General features: G+C 45.8%; 1 protein-coding gene across 11 annotated transcripts in view; it reads left to right on the forward strand.

Moving 5' to 3' along the window:
• The first annotated feature begins 262 nt into the window (after positions 1-262).
• EPHA5 (EPH receptor A5) overlaps positions 263-22,441 on the forward strand; it is a 209,620-nt gene continuing 187,441 nt past the window's right edge. For 10 of the 11 annotated variants that reach the window (XM_056354298.1, XM_056354334.1, XM_056354305.1 and 7 more), the window contains exons 1-2: positions 263-499; positions 17,727-17,791. In XM_056354298.1, coding sequence (XP_056210273.1) covers positions 373-499; positions 17,727-17,791 — 192 coding nt within the window. In that variant the 5' untranslated portion in view covers positions 263-372. Of the gene's footprint in view, positions 500-17,726; positions 17,800-22,441 lie in introns of those variants that run through there. The other variant, XM_056354351.1, reaches the window with a different exon arrangement.

The raw sequence follows: 22,441 nt of genomic DNA on the forward strand, positions 1-22,441 counted from the left end.
TGGCGGCTGCGGGGAGCACTGGGGCTGCCCACCCCCTGCGGGCTCCTCGGGCCTGGGGGGGGGGGTCCCGCTGAGCGGCCATTTTAGGTGCGGTCCCCGCTGCGCCCCGGGGTGCCCGGAGGGGCGGCGGACGCCGCTCCCCGCACGGGATGGCGGCGGCAGCGGCGACGACGGCGGCGGGTCCGCCCCGTCGGGGGCGTCTCCGCAGCGGCGCGGGGCCTCCTCCCCCATCCCCGCCCCCCGACTCCCCAGTCGCGTCGGCGGCTGGACGGGAGCGGAGCGGCGCCGCGCTGCTAGCCCGCCCCGTCCTGCGCCGACCCGAGCGGGCACCGCCGGGGGCAGCGGCCGCCCCATGCGCTGAGGGGCGGCGGGATGGGGCCGCGGGGCGCCGGCGGCTGGGCCGGCCGCGCCGGGGCGCCGGCTCCCGGTTGGACGTGCCTCCTGCCGCTGCTGCTGTGCGCTGCGCTCCGGAGTCTGCTGGCCAGCCCCGGCAGCGAGGGTGAGCGGGGACGGGGCGGCCGGGCCGTCGGGGCAGCGCCCGCCGAGGAGGGGGCCTGCCCGCGGGTGCGCTGCGCCGAGCTCGTCAGGCTGGGATTTGGAGCACTTTGAGGGAGGAGGAGGGGGGCTGCGCCGCGGGGAGGTGGGTTCCGCGCCGGAGGGAGCGGGTGACACTGGCCGGTGGGGCTGGGGGCGTCCCGGGGAAGGGGAGGCTCGGGGCGCGGGCAGGCTCGCACGGGTGGGATTGCACAGATGCCCTGGCACGGGCGCGTTTTGCGGTGTTTGGGGTTTTTTTTGGGGGGGGGTGTGGTGGGGGTGGTGATGCTGCATAGGTACCTTTACGCTCGGACGTTTGGGTTGGCACGGCACGCTTCCCAGCGGTTTGCACCGGGAGAGGCGCGCGGGTGGGTTTGCGGGCTGTACCTGCCGGTCTGTGCGGGGGGCTTGCGGGATGCGCGCAGGCGGAGCGGGGCCGGGGCGGGCTGGAGCAGGCTCCCGGCGGGGAGCCCTGCAAGCGCTGACCGCAGTGCGCTTACTTCGTGGCTTAAAATACACACGTAAAAAGGAGGGGAAGCCGCGGAGGTGCCGCTATTTAACCCGCAACGCAGCGGAGCGCGGCCGCTGGGGACGGATTGTTGTGTAATATGTTTGATCGTGTGAGGCTAATAGCCAAAAACGTGTCCAGGTTGCTTGTCTAGCAGAGTACTTCCAGGTTTTCAAACTGGACTGTTGTTTTTTTTTTATTTGGTGTTTTTTGTTGTTTTGTTTTTGTTTGGTTTGTAGTTTTTTTGTGTGTGTTTTGTGGTTGTTTTTTTTTTTGTTGTTGGTGGTGGGTTTTTTTTATATATATATATATACGTGCTGTGGGCACTGCTTGGGGCTTTTTCGTGTTGTTTGTGGATGCGCGGGCAGGCTGTGCTGTGAAAGCATGGGTGGGGAAGTTCGGCATCCGAAGGGAATGCCGGCGGCTCGTAGCAGGCTGGCTTCGTGATGCACCATAATTATTTGTGAAACTCCTTTAGAGGGAGGAGGTATGCAGGGGCTGGGGAAGAAAAACCGTACCAGAATTTCAAAGATGTGGCCTGAGGTGACCAGCTAGCTTTAATTTATTTTGCAGAGTGAAAATAATGTGAGTAGCAGTTTTCTGTTCTTTTCTTTTTTTGTTGTTTGTTTTGTTGTTTAAAGTGCAGAGAAAGGGGAAAATGCAGTTCCTCTGTGTGTGAAGATATCGGATGTTTGGGAGGTGCATTGGTTTGGGGGATGATGGCAATGGCTTTGGCTTTGCCTTGGTTAGGTAACGGTGGGCCCAATCCTTCAGCTCCCACGCGATTTCGGGTGGTTTCACCCTTGGGAGCGGTGCTGGGGAGGTGGCATGGTGCCTTCGAGGGGCTGTCCCTGTGCTCCCCCGCCCCTGGGGAGCCACGCCGTCCTGGCGCTGCGGTGCGGGGCCGGGAAGCCGGCAGGTGCTCCCAGCCCCGTCCCGGGCATCCTTGCCAGATCTTGGAAAATCTGGTGCCGGCGGAGCCAACGGGACTGTTCGCCGAGGGCAGAGGTGTCTCCGTGTGAACGGGAGCTGCAGCGTAGGGCTGTCGCACGGTGGGAAGCGGTGCGGGAGGGGGTTAATGAAGGTGCCTTAGCGAAGGGGCTCAGCGGTGCCGTCACGGGGAGGTTGCAGGGTGATGATGAGCAGCGTGAGCGCTCGCCTCGCCGTCTCTCTGCCCCTACTTCCCTGGCTGCTGCTGCTCTGTAATTTCTGTCTCTTCAGTAAATGCAAAGCTATAAAAGACTGCTGGTGGGAGGGGTCTGACCGTGGACCTGAACTTATTCAATAACCGCTGTCCTTTGCTGCTAGGAGATTTATTTGTAAACAAGCATTATTTGACAAGTGCTTCTCACAGCATGTCTCCTCTGCCAATTACTCCTGAGCAGCTCTGCTCCTGGGAACAGCTCACCCTGCGGTGTGTGAAGCCTAATGCATGAGAACCCTCAGATGCTGGAGCCCGCCTGCCTAGCCGTATGCTGCTGACACTTGTCACCGGGTTTGGTTTGAAAAGTTCAGTTTGGCTGCTTCTGGGCTCTGGTGAGAGAGATCCTCCCCTGGGGTTAGTTGTCATATTCAGCTGGTTAGGAACTTTTCTTCTGCTCAGAGGGAGGTAGCCATCTTAGACCTGAGAATAATATTTTCAGAAGTTGCTGGTGTTGGTTTTTCTGGGTTTTGTTCTTTATTATCTTTCATCTCACCACAGTTAAACTACTAGCTGATACCCTGTGCTGTGTAGGTAGGTAACGTATGTAGTTGCATAGAGAATGACAAATTCGCGTAGTTATGATTTTTCTTTAACCCTGCATCATATTTTTTTTGTTTCTGTAAATCTTTGTCATACACAGTGAGTTCGTAGGATAAGATATATGCAGTTAAGAACTCACAACGCCTGACTTTCTGTTTTACCCTCTAGTGGAGGGACACGTAGGGGGAAAATGCTTTAAAAATCTAGGTTAAGATTTGGAAGAAAAAAAAAAATAAATTCAGTGTTTGGTCTCCTTAGCATGGAAATAGGTTTTTGCAAGGGCAGCTGAGTTTCAGAAGCTCCTGCCATTTTTATGGGGAAGTATCAAGTGCCCAGTATGTATCATAAACCTGGTCACCTTCATAGATACCTCCAGTTATGTACTGAAGGATATACATCAGGAGAACAGAATTAGCGTTTTTTTTCAGGTTTTCCTATAATAGGGAAATAAAAGAGATTTAGACTTCAATCACCTTTGCTCAGTTTATATATTAAAAGCAAAACATGTAGTGAAGGATGAAGACTCAGTGCTATTTTATGCATATGCACATATTGGTTAGCCGATATTTTTAACTCTTTAGCAGAGTTTATTGATTAGAACCAGTGATTTCCTTCTTCCCTTTGACTACTTTTACAATTCAGAAATGAGTCATAAAGAAAATCTTCCAAAGAGTACAGCAAAGGTATTGCACAGTTTTGAAGTGCTGGTATTTCAGAAGTGCATTCTCTATGAGAACAGGGTGTGAGAGGCAGCCCTGCAGTATGTGACAAGGCTTCCTGCACCTCCTGTAGTTTAAAAATGCATGTGCTTTGAATCTTTGTAAGTACTGGGGTTTGGGAAGTGGCTTATGTAAATTATTTATGTAAACCACGGAATGAACGAAGGAATTGTTTAAAGATTCCCCCGTCCACCCTGAAGTTCATGATTTTGTGATGTATTGCCTGTGGGTTTGGGTTGGTTTGCAGATCTCATTTGGACGTCACCCAGATGACCCTAAAAAGTGTTATGCAGGAAAATTATTAAAATAATGGAGTATATTACATCTGATTGCTTGTAACGGTAACTCCACAATGTACTTGCATAATTGTCATTAAATACAAAGTATATCTCACTTTAGGGCTTTTCAGCCGAAGTAAGTGCCGATCAGGCAGTGCTGTATCTATGAAGTATATTGTTAAATCAAAAGAAATAGTTTGAAATAACAACGTTGACTTAGACAAAGGAGAGGAACACGAAATGAGTCTTTGTAACGCATTGTATTTGTTTTTAGACTAGAAGGGTATTATTCTTTAGTTACAAACTCCTGCGTTTGGTCCTCTTCATCTTAATTCTTCCGGGGTTTTTTGAAGCTCACTTCATCTTAATGTATCATTTTTAATTTGAGTGAATGAATAAATGAGCACAATTAAAGGGGTGGGTCTAGTGCATGCAAAAATAAAGGAAGGTTGTAATTTGCAGATTATTCATGCCAGAGCCTGGAGCCTACCTGTTCTCAGTGTGTTGACTTGTGTGGTGTTTCATACTGACATATAATTTGTGTCATGGCACACTGGATAAATGCATATTTAGGTATAACATCACAACATTTATCTTCAATCAGTGAATTAAGTCTTTTTAAGGGATTTTTTTTGTGTTATTTAGTAGAAGCAGGTGTGAAAATAGTCTTAATTTTCATATAATTTTATTTCAGTTAGCCTAATGCTTTGGGTAAAAATACACACAATCAGAACATTTTGCTTATTAGGTTGCCCTTAATGGCTTGGCTTCATATATCATGCGTTCACACAGCTACTGCATTTTGTGTATTTCTGTAGGTATTATGTACTGCCAGCATTCCTTTACCTTGTGTATGCAGAACGAGTAAGTGTGGACGCATTTCGGTCTGCTCACAGTGCTTTGTAAGGAGGCTTTGAGGAGTTATCTGTTCTTTATTTCATGTATTGGAATGGTTCCCCGTGTGCTTTCCATGATAGCAGAGCATAACCTCAGTGCTGTGTGTTTATTTTACTCGCAGGAGTAATCCTATTAACTTTTAGATTTACTGCAGTGGAATTACTGGTATGAGGAAGGACAGCTCACGTCTAATGGTCTTTTTGGGATCAGTCTGATGTGTGATGTATGGCTTTTCAGGAGGTTTAGAATGACTCAATTATGGCTTTAAAATGGAAACTACCATCCTTTTGACAGTAAAACAATATTTGAAATGCAGCACTTTTAAGTATATGACTAAAAGCATTGCTGCCTAATGACATGTTTAAAAAAAAAAAAGGAAATAAACAATAGCAAAGATTGACTCCAAGATAGTACCTGCTTCCTTTTGAAGCTTATATTAAAAATTGTAATAAATAGTGGAAAACAGGCAAACTGTCTTAAATGGAACCACTGTCAGACCATCTGCTTATAGTATCTTAAATGTTGACACCATAATTTGATGTATAAAGCAGCTATTTGCACATCAATTTACAGATGGGTAAACTGGCAGGTACCATGGGAGAAAGGGAAGAGTTAGTGGGCTTGTCTGACAGCTTCTTCCCCTCCACCGTTAACTCTCCCACCACTACCTCCCTTTCTAGCTCCAGTGTACGTTCCATCTCCACGTCTGCTGTTCTCCTTCTGTAAAATAAGAAAAATCTTCCCCATGAAGAGATGTTTATTCTTTGTGCTAAAATGCAAAGTGTTTTGCAGCAGGTTCTGGGGGGAGAGGTGGGAGCAGGATTTCATAAAATCTGGCAGAAATTGCAAAGCCAGGACCGTTTATTATGTGTGGTGCCTTGCTCTGTGATCTCACTGGTTTTAGCTTTATTGTTCCAGGGAATTCTGTGCTGCTTCTGCAGGAATCCCTGTTTCTAGCAACATGCGGGGTGAGCGCAGAACCCTTGACCTGGGGAAGTACAGCTGAGCAATCTCAGCTGAGTGATGGTGTTCATGGTGGCTTTAGGGTCTTGAGCAGAAGTGGGGCTGTTGGATCTCCCCAGCCTTTCTAATTTGGAGCTACGTTTTCAGTGGTCTGTTTCTGTAAGTGTGCAGGTAATGTATATTCTTGAATAGAGATGAGCTTTAAACATAGCTTGGGGATGTCAGGGAAGTGACACGCAGCCCAAAATAAAAAGAAAACAGATTTTTTTTTGGCAATTTTTTTTAACATTCTCACTTCCTCTTTAGGAAATCTAAATCTGTACATGGGTCAAAGGCAAAATGAGATGTAAAAAAAAAAAATGCACACCAATCAGTTGCCTTGTAGAATCACTGAATTTCTTAGTTAATAAGTGCTCATTTCTGTGGAGGAAAGAGTATTCAGTGCAGCTTTCAGCGGATACTCAGCCTAGTATCCATTAAAAACATTAAAAAAAAATAGTCTTGTGCTTATAGTAAAACATCTAAACACAGAATTGAAATACGTGTTGTAAATGCAGCTTTCTCACTGACCATAAGTGCTGGTGGGAGATGGGGCCTCATTTCAACCAGAATGGACTTGAGCTGGGTATTTTTCTTTACTCTGAGAATGTTGCAGAATGATTGCATTGGAATGAACAATTTTTTTAATAACTTTTTACTAAAATGATTTGCTTTGATATCTGTTGTAAAATTGCTGCATATGTTAAAAGCTAGTAGAATATTTTTTTTGCCTTTGAAAATATATTTTGTTCTTAAGATGTCCCTGGTTTTTGGCATAGGCTGAACAGAGATATGGATTGTCCTCTGTGTTCATGTCACGCCTGTCCCTCAGTCTGCTCTGTGACTGGTTGTACATTGAGGTGACAGGTTTTGCTGAGGTGAACAACTGCCCCAGTTGCTTTCACAGCCACACAGTTGCTTTCTATATTGGCAAACTCGAGCACTGGCTTTCAGTAGCTTAGGTCTGTCTAGGGATTTGTTACCCTTTTAGTTGTCTCTTTGACCTATTATATCTCTTACAGTCTCAGTTTTGGTATTTGCTGTGGCTTTGGTCAGTGCAGTATCTGAGCCTCTCTGAAGGCTTAAAGTGCTTATCCTTTTGGAGGCAGAAAGCAATTATCCCTGTCTTCTGCAAGGAAGCTAGTTGAGAGGGGATGGTCTGGAGGTGTAAGCACTGTGATTTGCGGCACTTCTGGGTGTGGGAGGTGATGTGTGGTGGTTTGCAGAGGTCCAGTGGCAAGTTGCCTGCTGTGGACAAGGGTTCTGGGACCTGCTGGCTGCCCTGGGATGCACATACGAGCACAGCCTTCCTGTCTGATTTGCAAAGGGGACTGGAGATGCTTTGGGCCAGAATAATTGCCGTGGGAACATTCAGTGCATGCTGGGGCTGCCTCACTGGGGGTGTTGGTGGTGGGAAACACCTTCCTTTTCTCTCCCTCTTCCCTTGTATTTGAGTTGTGCTGGAGGTACATTAGGACTTTGACCAGATAGAGCTGCTCAGGTGACTGCTAGCTGGAAAGATGAGAGATGCCTCCTGGAGGAGGAGACATAGCATGTACTATCACAGCAGATGGGGGAATACCTGCTTGAGCTGGTCTGGCAGCCCTGAGGGAGAAGGTGACTCCTGTCCCTTGGCTTCCCCTCTGGTAAGCTTCCAAGCATCAGTGGGGGTTCAGCTGGTGTGCTCCAGAGCAAACTGTGCCGTGGGGGTGTGCAAGGAATGGAAGCAGTCCCCTGCAGAAGTGGAGAGCTTCTAGGTTTGGGTGGCTGTGTAGCAGGTATTGAGGCTGTAGGAGAGAGGGTAGGACCCTGGGCTTGCAGGCTTTCCTGCTAGCTACTTCATTTCGGTGCACAAAGAAGTACTTGCAAGACAGGAGTGTCTTGCCAGGGTATTAAATCCGGGCTTCACTAACCTGCATCACTTAATGTTAGAAACAGGTCAGAACAACCAGTTTGAACTTTGTAACTCTTTGAGGGGATAGAGAAACACCTGGGAGGAACTTAATTATTCAGCATCAGTAATATGCATTTCACAATGTTTTTGGGTGGACTTGTATCACTCCGTAATTTTTTTTGCGTGTCCCAAACCAGTAAAACTGCATGGGGAAATTTTGTGCATAATTGCCTTTAAGTTAATTTGTCAAAAAAACCCCATTTTGGTTTATCCATCTTTGCTTTACTAATGTTCGCATGCAATTTCTTCCTAAAGTGCATTGGCAATGTGCTGTTCCCACTAGCAACCTCTTCCCTCAACAGAAATAGAAGAGATAGACTGTCAACCCCTTCTGAAAAGCCAATGGACCATCTTAATGCTTAGATAGGATTTGGGAGGAGGGAAAAAAATATGTTTATGTCAATTCCTTCCCCCACACACACCCCCCTTGAGTGAGCTCATTGGCAGCAGAGCAGTCATTATTGTCAACAGGAAGGCTTTATTGGTGCTGGACAGTGAGGTCTTGTGAGTCCACTGGTAGCTGACAGCCTTGACAGCTCTGGATGTGTCTGTGCAGAGTTTCTTTCCTTTTGTTGAGTTTAGGTTTATGCATAACGGAATTTGATATCTGTGTCTTTTAGGACACCTTTTAGAAACGGAGGCCATATTGCTTTCAGTTGGTAATGCTCTGATTTAGGGAAGGTGGTGAGATTTCATCTCGGCACTGCCAGCAGGTGTTTTGATTGCATTGGGAAGCTGTTGGGATTTTAGGGCTTGACTTTAAGTGTGTGCTTAATAAGGTTCTTGCTTTAATTAGAGTCTTGAAGAAACTGTCTGCCTCCTTCAATGGCTTGCAGATGCCTTGGCAGTGGCTGGAGACCCACTGTCTGTGGGCTGTCAACAGGCAGCACTGGTGGTTTGTTTCTCCACACAGGCTGGTTGACAGATTGCTGGTTGCAGGTGCTACTTGTATCTTACCTTCAGTGGAAGCTTCTTTTTCCTTCCTAATGGCAGGGTGATACTTGCCCAGATAACCATCCCCCAAAGATACGTGCTGCAGCCAGCTTGGAGGTCTGCTATCGTGCTGGTACAGTGTTATTTCCTAGTGGATCTTATGAGTGGGGCTGGAAGCATTTTATTGACTTTATTCACAGTGAATAAATCCTTTTCAATTAAATGGTGATTTTGATGGAAATGAGAGTGTTTGCCATTAAGAAAATAAAGCAAACCATACTGGAGTTCTTAAGTTTCCAGGCACTTTGGGGTCAAGCTAAGAATCTCCTGACTACTTCACTTCTTTTATGTATGGTGGGAAGAACAAATGACTGCCTCTTGTCTTGAGTGCAAGTCATTGTAACAAAAAAACCCCTGTGGTTTCCTGTTTGTTTTAGTGGGTCCGGTTATCGAACTGAGCTTTGGGTCCCGCTCCCTGGTGCCACAGCTAGCACTGTGCCTGTGGGGGAGAAGGTGCAGCCGACCTGAAGAACTTTGTCAAAGGGTGATATCACACCCCTCAAAGAGTGTGTTCAAACAAATTACCGATGTAATGCAGAAATTACTGGGTAAAATTCTCTGGCTGATGTTATGATTGCAGTTGTCCATCTGGCCTTGAAAACCTATGAATCTGTGATGCAGATCCTAGTGTTTTGGCTCTTGCTATAAAGGGAATCATGAGAAGACTTGGAGCAGAATGAAGCCAACATAATAAAATATAAATCTGCAGTTAATATTAGTTTGCGAGTTCATTAAGTAGTGTATATTTTCTTCCTCCAGTGGGCTATAAATAATAGGTACTGCTACAGCTTGCACTCTGCTGTAGCTTGTTTCTACTGATGGAAATATTTCAGAGGTTCTTGCTTGTGTGTGTTTTGTCCCAGCTCTATGTAGCTAATTAATTCAAAACATCTGCTCCCTGATGACTTTGATTTCTTTAAAGAGTTTATCTTTTTCATTTGTTTTTGCTTTCTTGGATTATTTTTGACTGTCACTTGTTGGAGTGCCTTGGATTGATACTTCTTGAAGAAATACTTGGCACAACAAGGAAAACAGTTGGAAACTGAATGGCGACAATACTGCAATAAAACCAGTGAAGATACATGAAGCGGGAAAACTTTGACTCATGATGATGATTTCTCAGCAGTCACGGTGTCTTGGTGGTGCTGTGAACTCCAGGGTTGCGCGGGAAGGATTGGGGGGTATGCAGCGTAAAGAGAAACGAGCTCTGCTGTTTAGCAGCTATACCCCCTGCCTTAGGCAGGGGGGTGAGGAGAGCAGAGGTGTGAAGCCTGGTGGAAAGCCTGTGATACTGTTCAGGAGACCTCTTGATGAGGGTTTGATGCAAAGTGCTACGGTTGCATCTTATTGTGTACCTTGACCTCCATCCAGCAGAGTGTTTCACTTCATGTTTAATTGACAGTGTGTGAGTATTCCCATGAGAGGCTTCTCACAAGTATTTTATGTGTAATTGCTCCCACAAGCTCTAAGTGTTGGGTCAGAGCTGGGGCTACGTTGGTGTAGCTCCGACCTTTCCATGGGTGGCTGCATCCTGTAGAGTGCTGTTCAGAGGGGGTCGGGAGCTGCCGGAGGAGCCTTCAGGGGGGATGTAGGAGCACTTGATTCACACCTTGTTTCATGTGAGAGTTCAGATTCAGGCTACCCAAAACAGTGTTCCAATTGCTGTTCGATTTGTAACAAATGTATTGGAGAAATTCTTGCTTCGGTTGTTTAAAACAAAACATTTTCATTCCAATGGTACTGTTTAAAAATGTGCTACTTGAGAAATTGCGTGAGGTTTTGAAATACTTACGCGGGCTTTAAGGAAGGTTTCTTTACCACTCTTTTGGGAATGAAACTGTAGTTAAAAGGTTTTCATCTGGTCAAAGAGGATGTTCTTTTCCTCCTGCTTTAGGTGTATTTCAGTGAAACAAACAAAAATTCTTATGGCTCTACAGTTTCATGGCATAAACACCATCAGCTTTTGCTATCCTGACTGTTTTGCCTGCTCTACAGCGATTTGTCAGGGTAAATTTTGGTAGAGTATGCCCTGTAAGTCTTAGCTTGCAAATGGTGCAACTGAAGAGCAGGACTACTCTGGTGTATAAGAACTTAATTTTTTAAAGAATTTTATACAAAATCAGCTCAAAGACCATGGCAACCCAGAAAAGTTCAGTCTTGTATGCCTGCAGAGTCTGCCCTGGTGTGAGCAATAAAGGTTTTTCTGGAAGATCCTTAGATTCTGAAATGGCAGCAGGATGTGTGGCAGGTAGGATCAGAAATAAATGTTCAGTGTTTTACCCTGTTAATGGGGGATTTTTGTCTTCTTGGCTTGTTTTTTTTCCCATTTGAAATTGGAGTGAAGAAAATGAAGCTGATCCTGCTCTAGAACAGAGCCAGAGTAGCCATCTCACTTCAGCAGTGTCACAAAAAAACCCAAAAAAAGTACCTATGGATTGGTAGCTGCTTCTTCAGTCATGACAGACCTGTCCTGCTTTTGCCTGGGCAAGCTGATGCTGCGACATGTCACTGGTTTAGGTGGCTGTGTCGGATGGGGTGCTCTGCTCTGTGGGCAGCGATGTTGCTTTAGGTCAGTGTTGAATGCCATCAGCCCTGGTATTTCTTGTGCTTCCTTCCAGCCACAATCCCTGTGTAGCCATGGTGAAGCTGCCGAATGCCAGCTGTGTGAATGTGACGGGGACATTTGAGTCAGAAGCTGTATCTGGTCTCCCTGTCAGAGATTGCTGAGTGAGAAAATATTGTTAATTCACCAACTAGAGTTCAGGGCAAAGGTTTAGATTACTTTGGTTTTATTCTAACTTGATTGCTCACCTGTAGTAACCAGCCTGTCTGAGAATAAGAGCGTATGCAAATTCCCTGGGCTGCTATTCTGTATTAAAAGGAGGGGGGGTCAGAAAAAAAGGCTGTGGTATGACTTTAGACTTAATCATCATTTATCCTACCCTGAAGGCATGGAAGTTAATGATGATATAGATCAGTGCGGTTTTGTGTTCCCCTTGACTGAGCATTAGAAATAATTAGGGCTTGTGGGATGGATGCACTGACGGTGGAGATGAGCAGAAAACATTTTTGAATGTATGCACCTCTTCCAAGTTTGCTGGCAAAGATGCAGGTGCTAAGTGCGTGCTTACGGGCTCTGAGGTTTCTTGCTTGTTCTTTGAGACATAGCTAGCTGGTGCTGAGGAGAAAGGAAGTGGGAATAAATGAGTTCTGTTATTTTGGGGGCTTTTAAGACTACGGGCCAAGCAGAGATGCCAGTGGTTTCTGGAGAGAGTTCTTCAGTGGGGTAAGCTTTCCTGCATCCCAGTTGCTGCTGAATGCAGCTCTGGGTTATGCCAGTGGAGTATCTACAGCACTGGGGCTAGTCCAGGAGTCCTAAGCTAATGCAGGAGATGGCACTAGACTTTTTGAAGTACGGAAGCCTTAAGCATGCAGTTGGAGGCTTTCTGGAATTATTTCCTTCAGTGGCCTGAGTGTTTGGGTTAACTAGTTATTAGACAGCCAGGGCTGAGTGCATTCTGATGGTTGTCACAGGCTGGATGGAGAAGAACTGGTTGTGCTGGTCTGGAGAAGACCTCTGGTCTCTTTCTTGCTGTGGGTCAAACCAAAGGTAGTTTCAGGGGTCCTATTCAAGTGTAAAAAAACTTCATCTCTTCCTAGGTAGCCACACATTGAATTATGGAAGCATCTGTTTGGGATGGTGGCTGCCCTTCTATAAAGTCTCTGCTGAAATGGTTTCCTGAGTGTTGCAGGTACCTACTTGATCTGATGTTTGCTCACTGTTTCATCCCCAACCTGCAGTTCTTTGATGAAAGCCATTTTAGCAAAAATAATGTACTTGCCACCAGGCTGGAAGATGATGGGAAGAGAGGTGCTGCTGAGCCTGTATGGACTTGTGTAGTGGGACTGCGTGCTGGTGGCCTCTCCAGCAGTGTGAGACAGGAGGGCTGTTGTGGTAGCTCTGTTACCCTGTGCTGGGGGGCTTTTGCGGCTGGGATGTTGGAGGAGCCACCCTCTTGCAGAGAGGATGCCAGGGCTCCGGATTGGTTCAAGGCTGAATTGGGGTGGCGTTGGGACCTGACAATGGTGCAAGTAAAAGACAGATGTACTGAAAATGGCTGGGTAGGGTGGTGGTGGGGAAGATGCAGATACCTTGTGTCTAGATGGATCTAGACAAGTGCTAACTTGTGTTTATACCAGAATTCTGGGGATTCTCAAAGCAAAACATTTCTGTCCTTGCAGGCAATTTAGAATAACTACTGGCTAAATGTATTTTTCAGACCAGATTGATGTAGTGCAGTACTTTAGAAGATGTACTGTGAAAGCAGTCCTGGGCAGAAGCTGGTGGGGCAGCCAGAGAGTCTGCTGTGCCTTAGCAGCCACTCACAGCTGTCTGAACTGGTGCTGGGAGCCCCTCTCATCTCCAGAGCAGCCCAGGCACAGGGGGAGCTTAAAGTCACTTGTTGCTTTTTGTCTTCCTGGCGTGTGAATTTTGGGTTTCTGTGTGGTGCCTGTCAAAAGGTGTATCCCATCCTCTCCTATTTATTTTGCTCTGTGCATAATTCCACTAAAGTAAGGGAGGAATAGAGTCTTCTCTAACTGGAGATTTAGTATTCAGCTCTGCCGGCTGACTCACCGGTAGGAAAATTCCCACTGACTTGAGTTAGAGTTGAATGAGTTGTATTATCTTTTCATATGCAGAAAATGATTTTGAAATTGAAGTTAATAACAGCAATTTAAACATTGTCATTGATAGAAAGATAATACAATATTTAGTTGTAGTGTGTTCTTTTTATGATCTGATGTTCAAATAAAAGCACTTTTTCTCCTTTTTTCCTTAATTAGCATGTCATGAAGAAGTTTGTGGCATCAAACACACCATCTAATTACATTCATTAGTAGCATCTCCAGGACAAATTTTAATTAAGTTGTACAATGTAGATCAATACTTGTTTTGCATCCATTGCAACTTAGACCAGGAATATACTGTTCTGCACAGTTTAATTAGTGATTGTAATAGAAGGAATTTGAGTAAACCTGCCATTTTGGCAACTGCACTTCGGTATCTTGCTTTTATAACTCTCTCTTCCTTTTATAGTATGGGACGTGTTATTTATGTGTGTCCTATTTTGATGAATGTTTTAAGGTCTCTCTTTTTATCCCATTAAAAAGAAAATGTAGTGCAGTTCAGGGGCATTTGGGTACTAGTGCTTGACTTCAGCTGCAGCAGGAGAAATTAATGAGCATCTTACCTGACTACTTCAGGAGTGGAAAGGCTGGCCATCACTGGGTGACATATCTAGTGGTAGATGATAGCGATACTTTTATTTCGCATAGACTGTGGGGTGGGAAGCCACCTAATTGTATGTTTACTTACTGTGAATGTAGTTCAGTGTAGTTTGAGTATTGCTTCCACCAAATGTCCTGTAGTTTGGTAGCATTGCCAGCTCCCAACTGTTTTCTGTTTTGGCAGGAGAAAGCAATCCAGACATGAAAACCCTGAGATACCAAATGTTTTTGCTCAACATCACAAAAATGCACTTGACCATGCAGAACACTTATATGCCTTATGATAATATCCTGCCTTAATACTTGCAGACATTGTGTAAATGACTGGATAGACAGTTTTTTATATTTTTTTTAGGTGTTTGATGCCAGAGCTGAGATATGATATATTTTATTTTTTTTCCCCCTACCTCAGTGTTGTATTTTTGTGTTTTGGGCTGGTTTTGTGTACAAGGAACTACAGCAGTCAGTACAGTACAGTGATTAAGACCAAGCCTACTCAGAGAACTTTGTTTTTGCAAACTAAATCTACTGCTTAATTTATTTTTTAAATACTCTTAAAGATTTTAAAGGACCATGACTTTTAGCAGAGTGTACTTCTGGTTTTTTTTACTATGCCTCTGTAAATAATGTGATCCTGTTACCTGAGGTACTCCGTTGGCAGCATTTTTAATTTTGTCTGCAGTGCCCTGCAGCAGAGTGTCCTGGGCTGGTGGAAGGACGGACGGACGGAAGGAAGGGAGGAAGGGTGTCTTGGGCTGGTGGAAGGACGGACAGACGGAAGGAAGGGAGGGTGTCCTGGGCTGGAGGAAGGATGGATGGACGGATGGAAGGAAGGAAGGAAGGGTGTCCTGGGCCGGAGGAAGGATGGACGGACAGAAGGATGGAAGGAAGGGTGTCCTGGGCCGGTGGAAGGATGGATGGATGGACGGACGGAAGGAAGGAAGGGTGTCCTGGGCCGGTGGAAGGACGGACGGACAGAAGGAAGGAAGGAAGGGTGTCCTGGGCCGGTGGAAGGATGGAAGGAAGGGTGTCCTGGGCCGGTGGAAGGATGGACGGATGGATGGAAGGAAGGGAGGAAGGGTGTCCTGGGCCAGTGGAAGGATGGACGGACGGAAGGATGGAAGGAAGGGTGTCCTGGGCCGGTGGAAGGATGGACGGACGGACGGACGGAAGGATGGAAGGAAGGGTGTCCTGGGCCGGTGGAAGGACGGACGGACGGAAGGATGGAAGGAAGGGTGTCCTGGGCTGGTGGAAGGATGGACGGACGGACGGAAGGATGGAAGGAAGGGTGTCCTGGGCCGGTGGAAGGATGGACGGACGGACGGAAGGATGGAAGGAAGGGTGTCCTGGGCCGGTGGAAGGATGGACGGACGGACGGAAGGATGGAAGGAAGGGTGTCCTGGGCCGGTGGAAGAATGGACGGACGGACGGAAGGATGGAAGGAAGGGTGTCCTGGGCCGGTGGAAGGATGGACGGACGGACGGACGGAAGGATGGAAGGAAGGGTGTCCTGGGCCGGTGGAAGGATGGACGGACGGACGGAAGGATGGAAGGAAGGGTGTCCTGGGCCGGTGGAAGGATGGACGGACGGACGGAAGGATGGAAGGAAGGGTGTCCTGGGCCGGTGGAAGGATGGACGGACGGGCGGACGGAAGGATGGAAGGAAGGGTGTCCTGGGCCGGTGGAAGGATGGACGGACGGGCGGACGGAAGGATGGAAGGAAGGGTGTCCTGGGCCGGTGGAAGGACGGACGGACGGAAGGATGGAAGGAAGGGTGTCCGGGGCCGGTGGAAGGACGGACGGACGGAAGGAGGGCAGGAAGGAAGGGTGTCAGGGGCCGGTGGAAGGACGGATGGACGGACGGAAGGAAGGAAGGGTGTCAGGGGCCGGTGGAAGGACGGATGGACGGACGGAAGGAAGGAAGGGTGTCCTGGGCCGGTGGAAGGACGGACGGACGGAAGGAAGGAAGGGTGTCCTGGGCCGGTGGAAGGACGGACGGACGGACGGAAGGAAGGAAGGGTGTCCTGGGCCGGTGGAAGGACGGACGGACGGAAGGAAGGAAGGAAGGGTGTCCTGGGCCGGTGGAAGGACGGACGGACGGAAGGAAGGAAGGGTGTCCGGGGCCGGTGGAAGGACGGACGGACGGAAGGAAGGAAGGGTGTCCGGGGCCGGTGGAAGGACGGACGGACGGAAGGAAGGAAGGGTGTCCGGGGCCGGTGGAAGGACGGACGGAAGGGTGTCCGGGGCCGGTGGAAGGACGGACGGAAAGAGGGACGGAAGGAAGGAAGGAAGGGTGTCCGGGGCCGGTGGAAAGAGGGACGGCAGGATTGAAGGGATGGTGTCCTGGGCCGGAGGAAGGATGGACGGAAGGACGGAAGGATGGAAAGAAGGGTGTCCGGGGCCGCTGGAAGGACGGACGGCAGGAAGGAAGGGTGCCCTGGGCTGGTAGGTGTTTGCACTGGTATATTTGGCTGTGCAGGGGTAGCTCATCAGCCTGATACAACTACTAGGGGTGACATTATGATACTCGCATCATTTGTGCTTTTACATGCAACCTGTTTTGTTTCTCCTTTGTAGCAACCTTTGAGTACCTGCATGTTTGCATTTCTAACGTAGCAAGCGCTAAGCCTCCTTCGTCCATTTCAAGCTTGTTATTGGTCTAAATCATCATGGACTGGAAAGTATTGTAAGTCCAATTGTGGAAACTTCCAGTGGGATTTTTAAAGACCGCATAGAGTGAAGTTCAGGAGTTGAAGACCCAGGGAACTTTATACTTCTGCCCTTCCTGAAAAGGAAGCAAAACTGAGGTATTATTATGCAGACAAGTATACTGTAAGGTGTGCTGTAATCTGAAGAGAAGGAAGCTTGTATTTAAAGTAGAAGAAAGTTCCTCCTAGGCTGAGGCTTTGGATGACAGCTGTTGATTCAGAGACAGCTTTTAACTTGGAGATTTAAAGCCCTGGGTACAGGAGGTGAGAGCTCAGCACCAGAAGCTGCTGTAATTTTTCTTAGCTGATTTAAGTGTGTGTAGAATTAATTACTTCACACTTTTTACTCAGTATTTCAGGCAACGTGAGGGGGAAAAATATTATAAGCTTGGGAATAGTTTTTAGCTATTTAATGTAAATTGTTGATTGCTTATGTGAATTAACAAAGCTATTCTGAATTTTTCTGTGTGGGGATGAAAAGATCCCTTTGATATCTTGTAATGAAGTGTCAAAGGCTTGGGGAAAAATGTGAGAGAGGGAAAAAAGATTTGTGATAACAGTGATAGTGTAATACTTGCTTGTAAAATACTTTAAAAATTGAATTAATGATAATTGGGAAACTCTGCATGTTGTTTCTTCTTTCATTTTTGTCTTGAAGGCCTGATTATGCTAAAAACATGCCACCTTGGAAGAAATGTGTGTATTACACACATACACTCACAAATATCTGTGTGTTATCTATATACTGTAGGTCTTACATGTACACATAGACACACAGCGTGCATTATGTATTTTTTCCTCCCAAAAGACCAGATCCTAAGAACGTGAAGGATCTGGCTCTTACAGAAGTTTAGTGCTTTTGCAGCTTGGTTTTAGTGGCAGATCTCAAAGGAATAAAGTAATGCGTGCGTACAGTTGTTTTCAGCATATGTCGTCATTGTTAGAGGAGTTATTGCGTTGTTATTCTGCTTTTACAAAAATCCCAACTTCCTTGGCTAATGAAAACCAACCTGTTTACTATAGCCACCCAAACCTTGACGTATGTACTGAAATTTGTAATGCATCCACCCTCCTTAACAGTTTTTTCTCTCTTATTTTCAGTGAATTTACTGGACTCACGCACGGTGATGGGGGATCTAGGATGGATAGCCTACCCAAAAAACGGGGTAAGTCTGTGTTGTTGTTTGCTTTCTCTCTCATAAATTATACTAATCGTTTCTATTTGGAAGGTAGACTACTGGGTTTAAAAACTCCCTGGAGTGATTTGTCGGCAATGGAGGGGAAAAAAATAAATAAAACAACAAGCTGTGACTGGAAAAATGGAGCAGTGTGGCTAGGGGATTAATTTATTTATGCAGCAGAGCCAGCCACAAGTATTTAAAAAAACTAAGTGTCAGCCTCCTTACTCTTCCCCTCACCAAGAAAATCCAGGACGTTATTTAAATATTTTTAAAAATATAAATTCCTGTATTTTTCTTCTTGAACCTTTGGAGTGAATGTACAACACAATTTTCTGTGAGTTTTCTTCTGAAACACAGTGCCTGGGACATTGCTGTTAGCTTTAAATGAACAGAGCTGTTCAGAAATACTTCCCAGGCTAACAATAAAATTTTGGGAGCTAATAACACTGGAACAGGAGCTGAGTTTTAAGCACTTTGAAGAGCCTCTGTCCCTTACCATTACCTATACTGAGAACTGAAAGAACCTGGCCTCCTAATTTCATAGCTGAAATAAGTGCTGGAGTTTAGATGCATTAATAACTGCCAGTGTGTCTGCTTGGCCTGACTGCGTCATGCAAGTGGTTATTGCTGTGGCTTTTGGTCTTTGTGTGGGGCATCCTCCATGCTGAACTGTAACAGAACTTTGGTACAGTCTCAAAAGGTTGACTTCTGTGTGGCGCCAAGTATTCCTGTTAGTTCCCGTGAGGCAAGAAAGCATCCCAAGACAGAAATGCTGCACAACTGAGCCCTCCAACAGAGCAGCTCTCAGGAATGCGTTATTCCAGCACTTTAGTCACTGGCTGAAATGGGCTACAGAATTATTTTGGACTCCAGTTGGATTGTAAAAAAAAAAAAAAAACAACTTTTTTTTTTTCCTTTTTGAACACACCTTGTTGTTTTTCCTATGGTATGAAGTAGAGTTACTGCATATCCCAATGTCCTTACGGGAATATCAGTAGAAAAATTAGTAGGACTGAGGAGTTCAGAAGACTTCTGAGTCTGTATGTGTAGGTGAGTAAATGAAAAGCTAAATATCCTATGCATAAGCCTCAGTTGTGTCTTTTCATTATTTAGAGAGACCTTTCTATATTTACAAGCTTAGTTTCCAGGCAGCACCTGGAAGTGCATTCATGAATGCCAAATTAGCAGTTACTAAATCAACAGGGAGATTTTTTTTTCCTTAAATTGACTTCTGCAAATAAAAAGTGAATCGGGCAGTTGGCTTTTGAATTTCTGGAAATGTCGTCTTAATCTTTGTTTTCATGGGACATCATAAAGATTCAGGTTAGTCCAATTGTCTCTTTTTCGGCCTAATATATTTACAGTATTTTACAAGTAGTGAGAAAAGCCTTTCCAGACTTACTTCTCTGCCTTATCTGCTCTGGGATCAGCTATGCTGCAGTTATACTCTGTTTGCTTAAGTTTTTTGAAAGATCTACCCTGTATAAATATTTTAAGCAACTCTCACTTCAGGGTTTGAGTTTGGAAAAGGAGGGAGCTTTAACTGAGGTCAGAAACATGCAAGCTGATGTTTTTTCAGGTATGCTCATACAAATTTGATACCTCGGGATGTCCTCTTAGGGAAGATTTTGGAAGGTCCTTGTATCTGTCTGTGCAGTTCCCCATCAAGGAAAGGAGCAGAAATGTCCTGATGTGTCATAGTTTGCAACGCTACAGTGTGTAGATACCGACCACATGCTGAATTGAGTTTTCTGATGCATGGGATTTTATTGTTGCTATTAACAGTATCCTGTAGAGTCTAGTGACTTTTCAAGTACTTGGTAGCAGTTTCAATGCTGATATAGTTCCGACTGAATATATGTTAGTTTTTGAAGCAGCCTTCAGCTCTTCCAGTGTTGCTGCTTCTCCACTTGATTTTTATTATGAATCTTAAGGAAACCTCTTTTTTGTAGAACCACATCTGCTAGAAGTAGGAGATTGCACAGAGGGCACACCTGTTGTTAAAGAAAGCAAGTGTTTAGTCTTTGTAGTTGTATGGGAATGCTTGGGAGAAGTTACCTATGCATCACGAAGGCTCAAGCTGGTAGGTTTTGAAAAAAATGTCCACATTTATTAAAAAAAAAACAACAAAAAAAACCCAAAACAAACCAAAAACAACAAAACCCAAGCCAAACACAAACAAAAAAAAAATCCCACCAAAACAATGGAGGTAAGAGGTCCAGTCAAGCCAAATGAACTTGCTTTTGGCAGATCCTTTGTAGGTGTCATAGTCTAAATTTTTATTATAGCTGTGTGCCATGGTAATTCTTGTGTATTAAAACTTTAAGATATTCCATGTTCCAGGGAGGTCCAGCTGCCTGCCTGCGGCTCACCTCGTTTTTGCTGAACACAACAGGAAAGTGTGATCTAACTTGGGAAATGAAACCAGCGATAGGTGGGAAGGAGACTGGACCCTCCAGTCTAGAGACAGATTAGACTTAGAGGTAGGCCTGTTTCAAGTCTGTAATTCCAAATAAAGCACTGCAGATACTTTGGTCCCCACAAGGTCGGACCTTGGTCCACTGCTAAACAGTGTGCACCAGCTCTTCTTGTGAGTAATGGGGTTTAGGGGAAGAGAGACGCACCTTAGCCAAGGGTTGCCTCTACAGAGCTTTGTCTAGCTAGGTGTGTTTACTTGGTACAGGGCTTGGTCACGTCCAGTATCCTTGCAGCCTGGCTGGCCTTCGTTTCCCCATTCACAAAGAAGGTAAGAAAAATCCCTCTCTTCCTTCATATGGAATATTGAGGGACCAGTGGAAATGATGTGACTGAAATGTTGTGGCCAAGCAGGGGTTGAAAAAATGTGTCGCAGTGTGAAGAACCGGTTGTTGTCCAGGAGAAGGTGCTTTCTTCTTTCTGCTGCTTTGCTATGAAGGATTAATGAATTGTGGTAGTGTGGCTTCCTGGCTGCCCCGGGAGGCCTTCCCCGGCTGTGTGGGTTCAGCAGCTTGCAGCAGTTGTGCAGTCAGCTCTTAAACCTGCAGTTGTATCTGTCAGAGCATGAGCAGAGTCCTTGTGAGGTCCGCAAGACCATGGAGCTCAGAAAGGGGACTCTCTCGCTACCCGTGGAGCATGGTCAGTGTGGAGATGTTGTCCCTTTCACCGCTCAAGTCAGGAACTGATCCTGTTACTACATGCCAAAGGGATAACTTGGACTTTTTTTTTGCAGCTTATGTAAACTTACTTTAATCTGAAGGAGGTTATTGGAATTACCAGAGGCTGTAAGAGAAAAGCCTGGTCCCCCTTACGTAGTAGGAAGCCCTCCAAGCACATCAACTAAAGCAGTCAGGTTTTGTTGCGCGCTTTTTTTTTTTTAAAAAAAAATTAAAGTCTATGCTTGTACAGCAGGTCTGCAAAGTCTTTTACCTCCAGACTGATTCCTGGGGTGCTGCTTAAGGCTACCCAAACTGAGCACATCAGAGGTTCACACATGCATTATATATGGCTGTGACACCAACTAGGTCTGACCTACAGAAACGGATTGCACTGGCCCGTGATAAACATACATTTTTGTCATATGGAAGCTGACAGAAGTAGGTCCAATGGTAGGTGCTGTGAGAGAAATAGCTGGGTCAGGCTAGGCAGTGTTTGTATTTTCTCCTCTTCTCCCTTGATTTGGCTTGTTCAGTTTTATTTGGTCTGGCCAAGTCAAAATGCAGCCACTTTGAACAATATCCAGGTAACAGCAAAAGTTGCTGATTAAAAGAAATGTTTTCTTTTAGCTGGTTTGATTTATTCAGTGATTATGTCTGATTTTTGGTTTAGTGGCTGTAATAGTGCTGATTTACTTGTCTCAGACCCTCCCTTCTTTCAGGGTTTATTTAAAAAATTATTTCTTTACAGCTTAGAAGTACTCTTCTCTGTCCAAATCAGTGCCGCACACCTGCTTTGCTTTTGTCTAATGGGTCCTCTCCCATCTCCACCACCTCCCGTTGATTTCCCTGACCTTCCTGTAACACAGAACAGGAAAGCCTCTGTGATCCTTGGGGTTTTGGCTCTGTGCTGTGGCTCATTGCACAGCTCCATGTGCTGGGATTATTTTTTTTTATTTATTCTCAGACAGGAAAATAAACATGTACCAAGGAACCTGGTCCTGTGGAGATGTTCGTAATTCTTTATTTGTTGCAGAAAATGAGAGAGCTAGATGACTTCTTCCATGTGAATGACAAGAGGGAAAGCAATTGCCCATGCTTTTGCTCGGTAATAAGGCCAAATACTGAAAGTTGGGTGGTAAATTCAGCCAGATTGATTCTGCAAGTTGCTTCTCATCTATGTAGGACACTGGTGGATTTGACTGTTAATTTTTTTTTATAGTAGCATTTCTGGCGCATTCTTTTGAGCACAGGTACCCTAGGGTGACTCTTTGAAGTTAAAAATAACAGTGGTTTAGATTACTCAGCATGGCTTGTGAATAGATTCATGTTGCTCTCTGTCGATCTTGGTTCAGATAAAGATTTTATACAGGAATCCTGGATTGAAGGCAGTGTTTGCCCTCGGGGATAGAAATAAAATAAAGGGGGAGGGGGTAGTGAAAGGAGGAGGAGGATTCTTGGCACCATTGAGCTGTGTCATGTAGCTATGATTATAATTGGCATT

Source organism: Falco biarmicus, chromosome 1 (assembly GCF_023638135.1).
Source record: "Falco biarmicus isolate bFalBia1 chromosome 1, bFalBia1.pri, whole genome shotgun sequence".
Classification (NCBI taxonomy): Eukaryota; Metazoa; Chordata; class Aves; order Falconiformes; family Falconidae; genus Falco; species Falco biarmicus.